At 51.4% G+C, this 8,951-nt stretch overlaps 3 protein-coding genes across 3 annotated transcripts; 1 reads left to right on the top strand and 2 right to left on the bottom strand.

The window, feature by feature from the left end:
- Positions 1–49: 49 nt before the first annotated feature.
- On the bottom strand, positions 50–4,225 carry HMPREF1120_04048 (MFS transporter, MCP family, solute carrier family 16 (monocarboxylic acid transporters), member 10). The gene is made up of 2 exons (XM_009158152.1): positions 3,442–4,225; positions 50–3,389 (listed from the first exon to the last, which is right to left on the bottom strand). The coding sequence occupies exons 1-2, from the start codon at positions 3,711–3,713 to the stop codon at positions 2,261–2,263; spliced, it is 1,401 nt and encodes a 466-aa protein (XP_009156400.1). The 5' UTR covers positions 3,714–4,225; the 3' UTR covers positions 50–2,260.
- A 186-nt stretch (positions 4,226–4,411) lies between these two features.
- Positions 4,412–6,965, bottom strand: HMPREF1120_04047 (uncharacterized protein). Its single transcript, XM_009158151.1, has 2 exons — positions 5,980–6,965; positions 4,412–5,920 (listed from the first exon to the last, which is right to left on the bottom strand). The coding sequence occupies exon 2, from the start codon at positions 5,839–5,841 to the stop codon at positions 4,612–4,614; it is 1,230 nt and encodes a 409-aa protein (XP_009156399.1). The 5' UTR covers positions 5,842–5,920; positions 5,980–6,965; the 3' UTR covers positions 4,412–4,611.
- On the top strand, positions 6,947–8,917 carry HMPREF1120_04046 (uncharacterized protein). Its single transcript, XM_009158150.1, has one exon. The coding sequence runs from the start codon at positions 7,791–7,793 to the stop codon at positions 8,679–8,681; it is 891 nt and encodes a 296-aa protein (XP_009156398.1). The 5' UTR covers positions 6,947–7,790; the 3' UTR covers positions 8,682–8,917.
- The last annotated feature ends 34 nt before the right edge of the window (positions 8,918–8,951 follow it).

Here is an 8,951-nt window from a genome sequence, read left to right as displayed (position 1 = left end):
CGCTCTCGATCTCTCTCCCGCTCTCGATCTCTCTCCCGCTCTCGATCTCTCTCCCGCTCTCGATCTCTCTCCCGCTCTCGATCTCTCTCCCTGTCCCTGTCCCTGTCCCTGTCTCTGTCATCTCTGATCCTGACTCTGTCTCTGTCTCTCTCCCTCTCCCTGTCCCTGTCCCTATCTCTGTGATGGTGGTTGTAATCCTGGTCGTGGTCGCGGTCATAGTAGTGGTCGGAGTAGGAGTACGAGTGGGAGTGGTCATCGTGACGGGCATGGGCGTGTCTTTGGCTTCGTGCCCATCTTCGTTCTTCTCGTCTTCGTTCGCGGTCTTCTCGGCGGCGGGTGGGGCTGGACATGCTGCACAAACTCAACCTTGAGTTGTACTGCCAGTCCGGGCCTTGACTGTATGTAGACCGCACCGGGTCGCTGGAAGAGGAGAGGAGGAACTCGGACTCTGGTTCAAGAACCAAGAGATTTCCTTTTTGGGAGGACAGGGAGGTCGAGGGCCTCGTCTTGTTTCGTTCGAATCGGACTGTAGATGACTCTGGACGTGGTGGAGTAGACGTATCGTATCCGGGCTGCGGAGAGGAGATGATTCCTATTTATGTAGATTCGGAAGGCGACTTTCTTTTGGGACAAATGCACAGAATAGATATCGGCAGAGAATGAGAACGGAGATGGAAAGCGTCGGAAAGCAGTGGTCTGGTTGGATTGTAGTGTAAAAATAGGTGCAGGCTGAGGTTATATGCGAAGAGAAATCGAACAAGCGAACGACCGGACAGACAAAAACCTTTAACAACGAACGACTATTGATTGTCGTTGCCGTTCGTTCGTAACCCATCACTTATCACCCAGATCGTCACTCATCACATCACCCGTCGTCACTCGGCACCCGTCTCCAGCTCTCGGTTCTCAGTTCTCTGGTCTCCGATCGCGTGGTAGATTAGGACAACAGGGGCAGGATAGTTCGATCGAGGCAAGGCAAGGCAATTCAGAGCAAGGAAATTAAGGGCAGTGCAGGGAGGGTACTGTATGACAGCATAGCATATACCGTGCCATGACAACTGGAGGGTGCAATATGTCTCGACTGAAAACGAAAAACGGCCACAAAAACGAGAAAAAAGAGATGGGCCAGGCCGACAAAGCCAAAGTCACCAACTCCCCGATGGATCTGAATGTCATTCTCCAGACGAACGAAGAATGGATCCAAACTCTCCTTGAATCTGTTCGTACGGTATGAGATTGGTTCCCATCCTCCATGTTGATTGAAATCTGACTCAAGTGGTACATAAGATGTAAACGTCGACGGTAGACAGTAGACAGTATTCTGTAGTCTGTAGATGGGTTGGTGGTGACTCTGAGGAGAAAACTGATTCCCTGCGATGTGGTTCATTCCATTTTCGAGTGGCACTGTAGTTTATCTTGAATAGGGAAGCTGTACGATTGAATTCAATTCGAGATCTGGAATCTGGTCGCTCGTGCTATTGCCACCGTAGGGCATAACAAGTTCAAACCCAGTCGACCGAGACTCCCCTTTTGTCTGGTTGGAACTGTATTGTCCGTTTCCCGTCTCCTCCGATATTGATAGTGTCACTTTGCAGTTTTTGTTCGACGCATCAAAGCCCTCAGGGTGTTTTGAAGTGCCATTTCCATGCTCTCTTTGAAAAGGACTCTCTTTGCTAACTCACCAACCCAGATCTCGACCGATAGTGACAGCAGAGTAAACTCGTTGCACCCACATAGCCGCAAGAATGGAAGACGTGCGTCCACTCGTTCTCGTCCAGTTGGTCGTCCGTCTGTCCATCCGTCCGTCCGTCCTTCCTCCGTTTCTCGATCTGTTGTGAAATCATGCCATGAGAATGCTATGATCTGTGGTATAATATTGCTGAGATCCTGGTACCCGGCTATTGAACACGGAAATGAAATGCCATGACCTTCGATGAGGACAGGTTGTCTGAACCTGTCTCACTGTCCTGGCCGACTAACGTCCATTTCCAAAAGGCGGAGATGAGAACCTGGGGTTCTGACTTGGAGGATGAATATCTCGTGTGACGCGTCAATTAAGAGTGTCTTTCTTTTGTTTGGCCAACGCTTGCTCCTGCTTCTGACTTGTTCCAATCGTAAAATTACACTTCAATGTGATCAAGTCCCACAGTGCCAAAGTAAAAGTGAACGCCTCAAAACCGCTTCTATGATGCCAACTCGCAAGATGCACATGCACGCTGAATAATGCCGACTTGTTGTAACAGAAACAGATTTTTCCTTTTCAAGCTCGCTTCCTGAACGAGTATCCGACAGCATCGATCCTGGCCCAGACAAACAAACATCCAGTGATGCAAATGGTGATGGCGCTGAATAACTGAACACCGATCCATTTTCCCGAATTGTTGAGAATGGCGCCGGACACAGGGGTGCCGACCAACAACCCAAAAGCGCTGATGAAGAAACATTGACCCATCCGAGTGCCCAACTTGTGCATGTCCTTGGTCAAGCTGACAATGGCAACCGGAGGCATGGAGACAAAGCCGCCCGAAAACATTCCATATAACAACGCAAAGACGATGGTCCCACCCAGGTTCTTGACAGCGATCCAGACAAAGGCCAGTACAGCGGTCATGAGAGCGCAAGGAATCAAGGCGTTCAGAGGTCCCGTACGGTCGGCAATGAAATTAGGGATGATGCGACCGGGCACACTGGCGGCGTTGAGAATGGGCAACAGATAAAACGCCAAATGCTCGGTGGTGATGTGCTTCTGGATCGCATAAGTCTGAATATAATAGATGGGGCCGTAAAAGCCGATAAACCCGAAAAACATGGCGATGCAGAAGAGCGTGTATGGAAGTTCCTTGAATGCGGCCAGGTCGGTCAGATGTCGCTTATGCTTTGGCATGACGCGAGGCTTCATGACCAGCACGGAGAACCAGACGGTGGCCAGAGAAATAAAACCAATGATTCGAGTGGCCCAGCCAAATCCGAGTTGTTGTTCGACTTGGCGAAAAACAATAGGATAAATCACACCACCGACGCTGGAGCCGGCGGCGGCAATACCGTTGGCCAGGGCTTTTTTCGTGGAGAAATACTGCGGCAGGATGGCCACTGAAGGGATGAAGAGACAGCCATTGCCGATGCCGATGCAGAGTGCTTGCGCCAGCATGGTCTGCCAGTACTCTTTGGCCAGGGAGGTCATCATGAAGCCCAGAGGGATGAGAATGGCACCCGTGGTGACAAGGGCACGGAAGTAACCTGCATCGTAAGCTGGGCCGGTGATGACACCGACGAGAAGCAGCAAAAACGCTTGGATGGAGCCGATCCACGAGATATTGCTGGGGCTTTCGTGCCAGTATGGATTGGTCTCGTAGTATGTCTGGAAGACACCAAATGCGTTGACAGTTCCCCTGTACACAAACAGTTTAGTCTTACAACAGTGAGACGAGGCGCAACACATACCAGCAATTGAAAAACAAAAAAAAGGAGCCGGCCACTTGGAGCCAGGCATGAAAGCCACCGTTTGGAGGAGGAGCATGATCCGCAGGTGAAGTGGCGGTATTGTTTACTGGAGGCCCAGACTCATGCTCGTCCTCATCGATATTGGCTGCGGCATCAAGCGCTTCGTCGAGAGACGACCGTGTCCGGGTCAGGCCGAGTCTTTCAGGTTGATGGGGCCGTTGTGCTTGGGTTTCCTTTTCGACGTCGTCGTCGAGAATGGTGGAAGAACTCATGGTGGGCAGTGGACAGTCAGTCGGCCGTGTCTCGGTCTTAGCCGAACGGGAGAAAAAACTGGGCAGTGTACGGGGACCAGAGTATGATTCGCAGCCTTGTTGCAGGGCCACTGATCACGTCTGAACACCAGTCGATCCCTTTTGAAGGTTTCAATCGGCCCTACAGGAGACAGTGTGGTCGTCGTCCTGAGAATGAGGAATTTTCCCAAAGTCACCGGTGGCCATAAGTGTCCGTGAGAATCACCCGGAGACTTAGCTAAATGGCCGAACATTGGAGCAACAACAACAGCCGGCGCCCATGGACGGCAAAGGGCAACGGGACAGATCCGTTCGGACTGGGCAAAAATGTGGGTAGCAATAGCACGCAGAGATTTGCGGCGAGGGAGGCGAGTGGACCGAGCCCTGCCATCTCGTACATGACGACTCCTGCTCTGACTCGATTCGGGTATATGTTGATCTGAAAACCCTCCGTACGAGGCACGATGGCAGCAATGGCGCGATGATGGCCAGCATTTATTGATTAGTATTGCTAGTCATGGTGGTTTGTGGCCGGAAGAGACAAACCCCCTGGCAGCTGCTGTACTTTCGTGCCGAACTTCCGGAGCGTCAAACTTGAACCGGTGCAAGTGGAGGCCGGGAACTTGAGCCACAGCAACGCATGTCTATCAAGATATCGGACAACGTGAGATACAGTACTACAGCGTACAATGTACTACTATGCTACTAGTATAGCTTATCACCCAATAACTATCATATAATGTTCAACCAAAAACAGAATAAATTGTGGTTGTCCAAAGACAGAGATTGCATTATGTCTTGGACTCGACGCCAGCGCCTTGCCTCAGACTCTGCCCCTACTTCTACTCTCACATCTCTCCTTTGTCTTGCAATTCTCCTTCTAGTCCACATCGGCCATCTCGGTGTCTTGATCCAACGCAAGTTCCTCGTTCTCCGCCTGCTCAATGTAGCCCTGTTCTTCTAGCTCGATCAGTCTGTCTCGTCGGTGCCTGCGGTGTTGCTCACATCCACGACACCTCGATCCCGCCAGATGAAGCTGTCCACCTGTCTGTTGGACCACAGCATCCATCCTCCGGACTGCATCCTCGAGCAATTCTTGAAACTCGTCAGACGAGGTTCGCGGAAACCCTGCAGGGTGGAATTTGTCAAATGACACCAGCTGTTCAGTCGAGTCCGGGTCCGCGTAGAACTCGAGTGTAGCCACCGTCGATGGATGCAGGAAGGTTTTCGCACCATATCGACGTATATCCCGCCCATAGAGACGCTCAAATTGATCCGGGGTAAAATGGACGTCCCCAGCACCGAATGCGGCATCCTGCGTCTGGTCTTCGATTCCGTCCTTCTGGATCATCCTCATCTGCTCATAGCCTGCACACCACACGTAGAGTCGACACCGTCGAAGCTGAGCTGCCCTCGGGCCATCGAGGTCATCTAAAAGGTAATTCAGCCAGGTATGCCATTTGTGTTCCTCGGCCATAATCGCCGAGTCTCTCTCCCAGCTCAGGCCGAAATCCTCCCGAGAGCACGCCAGTGTAGTCAACTCTGCAATCATGTTTTGCAGGGACGGGTTTTGAAGTTCGCTGATGGCAGTGGGCAATTCGACCGTAAACGAGCGAGCACGACGCATGCGACGGAACGGGGTTAAAAGAATTGCCAGGTCGCTCTCCTCAAAATCCGTCTCGTCCTGGTTGGGCTCGTCGGTGTTTGGCATCAGAACATCGCGCAACGGGCCAACAATACTATGCTGGAAGCCTGCAGATGGGGTGCTGACAATCCGGACGTGGACATTCGGTAGATTGAGACTGGTATTAGTTCTTGCTGGGAAGATGTCGTGCTGGCCTTGAGGTACTCTCCCAGAATCGGTCCAATCCGGCAACAGCCAGTCTAGGAACCGGGTGACCTGGTGCCAGCCTTGAACGAGTTGACCGGGATCGTGCACATTTGGCGAGTGGATGTCGATGTTGATCGCCTTGAGTTTCTCAAAGGGAACGGGGATATGGACATCTTCATCTTTGGTATGATGCCATCGTGTGTCGATGTATTTTACACCTTTTTCCGGTTCCGCCGTCCATGGCGTTCCTTCTTCATTGAGGCAAGTAACCACAGACATGAGCCGTCGAGGATTAATGTCGAAGGTCAGCACAAAGTCGTCGTGCTGGCAAAAGTCGACTTCATCGTGGACGGCTCGACTAGCACGAGTTAGCGCATCGGCCGAACATGTATTGACACATTGCTTGTAGATACTTACTCGAATTTCAGGTGGCAGTTTTCCGAAGTCTCCCAAGCCCTTGGGAGCAGGGGACGGATCCATTTCGCGTTAGAGTGTTAAAACTCTTGTAACTTTGCTGGGGTGTTGATGGTGGTGAGAATACCGGTGAGCAATGGCGATGGAGGGAGGTATGTATATACGGAGAATCGACTCGGTGTGTGAAGGAGTAGGGCACTGTGCGCGAGGCAATTGAAATGTAAAAAGCGAATGAATGCCTACAAGGCGGGCGTTGTTCCCGAGATGGTTTATAAAGCGGTCTTTGTCGAGCCAGTGCGTATATCTCGTAGGTGAAGCATCCCTCTCGACAGTTCCACGTTGATCCAGCCTCGCAGCACAATCAGCTGCTGGCACCGCCAGAAGCACTAGCTTACTTGAGCGGCTCCAAAGAAGAGTACCAAAAAAGAGTATATGGCAGCGTCAGGAAAGACAAAGATGATGTTGAAAGGATGTGAATTGCGGCAAAAACCATAAAGCCGAACCATTACGGCGCATTGTCTGCCACGCTTTGTAACCAGTGCCTGCCGTGGTATCAACAATCGTCTCATTGTTCGAAATGATGTCGATTGTCTCTTCAAGTCCAGCTGATGCCATGTCAGGTGTTCGATCGTGGCTCGAGTATCAGCATAGACCAGGCCAACCCGTCAACGCATCTTTCGCTTGTTGGACGATATTCGATCTCGATGACCGAGTTGACAGAGCAGACGTCAGAGGCTCAGAAAGGAGAAAGGCCTCATCAAACGACAAGAAGAAAAACATTCCATGTCCTCGTCCAACCAGTCGCTGCTCGGCGGTAAGGAACTCACAGGCAGTTGGCAAACTTCCTCTCAGCTCAGCTTCCGGCCAATCTCTCGCCAAGCGCCAATGCCAAACACGAACAACAACATGAAACCGGGCCACCCGTCCAACTTCTTTGTCTGCTTCTTTGTTTGTTCCTTGAAACATCAAACCGCAGTGGCCGGGGCTTAGACACCCATCGCGGTAACTTGTTCTGCCTCGCCTTGCCTTGCAATTAGCCGCCTGGTCAGTTCCCGAATGCCGTCCGCCGCAACATGCGCCAGTGGTCATTGTCGAGGCTGGTGCGATCTGCCCATGATCCATTGGCTCTCGATACACCTTGACTGCCTTGAGTTCGCGATCCACGCGCGAAAGGCCACAACTACAGACGACAAGAATAGGTTCGACCCGCGGCCATCTCGCGGCTGAAGGCCTGCAGCATCATGTTGTCTGCTGCCTTTACTTGACCTCGCCCGGCCTTCTATTCATGCAATGAATAGCCTGGGCTGGTAGCCTGGTACTGGGTCAAGCCGACTTTGTCTGTGGCATCTGCCGCTGACCGTCGACCACTCACTGACCGCAACGGAAAAAAGGTGCGTCAGAGTTTGATCTTGAGAGACGGAAGAATCGATAGATAAGAGGCAAGTCTATGTAGGTAGTTGAGCCTCGCCTCGCTTTTGCTGGTCTTTCACTTGCAGTATCGCTTTCTGCTGTGTGGTCTGCTTCCTATCTCTTTTCCTTTCCTTCTTTTTTTTATTTCCTACTGCAGTGCTGGGCATTCTGTTTACATTCATTCTACGGGAAACGGGTCTATTTCGTTTCTGTTCTGCGCTGGTCGCTCTCACAGTCATATATACGTTGTGGACGAGTCGTCAGACTTCCCCCGTTCGACCTATAATCCAGAATCAACGCCCTCTACTATCCGCCATCCGAAGAGTCCTAGCACAGGCACACACACACACCACTACAAGAATTCCATTCCGAGTCAGCAAACTTGAATTCGAGACAAAAGAACCATGAAATTCACCACCCGCCGCGTCGACTCAAGCGACGGCTTTCCCATCTCCCAGGCTCATCACACAACCAACCCATCAGACCTCGACTCAGAAGACCACCACCAGCATCATCACCGTCAACTACCACGAGCCCCATCCCTCCGTCGCCTCCACCACTTCCGCACAATCATCCTTCCAATCCTCCTAACCCTCGTCTTCACGACTTTAATCCTCGGTTCCATCTACGCATACTGCGTCGCCAAACCACACACCGACATTGCGGACTTGCTTGCACAAAACAGCACCGCTGAGGCTGACAGTTCGTTGTTTCAACGATCACCGGCACTGCGAGACACCTCTCCATCCTCAGATTCATCCTCTGATTCACTTCTTGCACTGCTTTTCTACACCCTCACCACCCCCACAATCAGCATCATCCACCTCTTTTTCGAAATCGTCATACACCACAACAGTAACACTCCCACTCGGGGTCATCCCCTTCTGTCCCGTCCCACAATCTACTTCTCCATCCTTTCTCTCTCCTCTCTTCTCGTGGCAGGCTGGATCACAAATCTAAGTTTCTGGATCCACTGCGAACTAGCCACCTCAACGTCGAACCACAAGTCTCTGGACGGTTCTTCAAACTCAAACTTGGTACCGTCGTCTCAGGCGATCTGTCCACCCCAGATCCGCGGCCACTTCATGTACGGGATCCACGAAGTGAGCATTGCCAAAGCCGTGGTGGGCGGGGTTGTTTTGTGTCTCTATTTGGGATATATTGCGTGCTTGGTTTCGGAATTGAGGGCGCAGAAACGGGTGTGGAGACTTATTGGGACGGATCAGAAATTGGAGCATGGGGAAGCGGCGGAGGAGGATGTTGAGGTGATACGTGTGGATGTTGGAAGGAAATGAGAAAGATACATGAGTGAGATGTGAAATGTGTGTCGGATGGCAATGCAGCGTACCTAGTTGCATTTACAGTGTTGCATGATATATGCTTTTGGTCGGGTTTAGTCAAGCTACAGTAGATTTTAATGCCGTCACAGCAGTCAGATGGGTACCGGCTATCAGCCATATCTGAAACAGCAAGAGAGCTAGGTGTTTATTACTCGGGGGGATATTGCCAATATCAGTACCATGATCTATGGTTCCTTGTGTCTGCCTAAAGTAAAACAAGTTTGC

Source organism: Exophiala dermatitidis, assembly GCF_000230625.1.
Source record: "Exophiala dermatitidis NIH/UT8656 unplaced genomic scaffold supercont1.3, whole genome shotgun sequence".
Taxonomy (NCBI): domain Eukaryota; kingdom Fungi; phylum Ascomycota; class Eurotiomycetes; order Chaetothyriales; family Herpotrichiellaceae; genus Exophiala; species Exophiala dermatitidis.
This window is presented reverse-complemented; position numbering and strand designations above follow the sequence as displayed.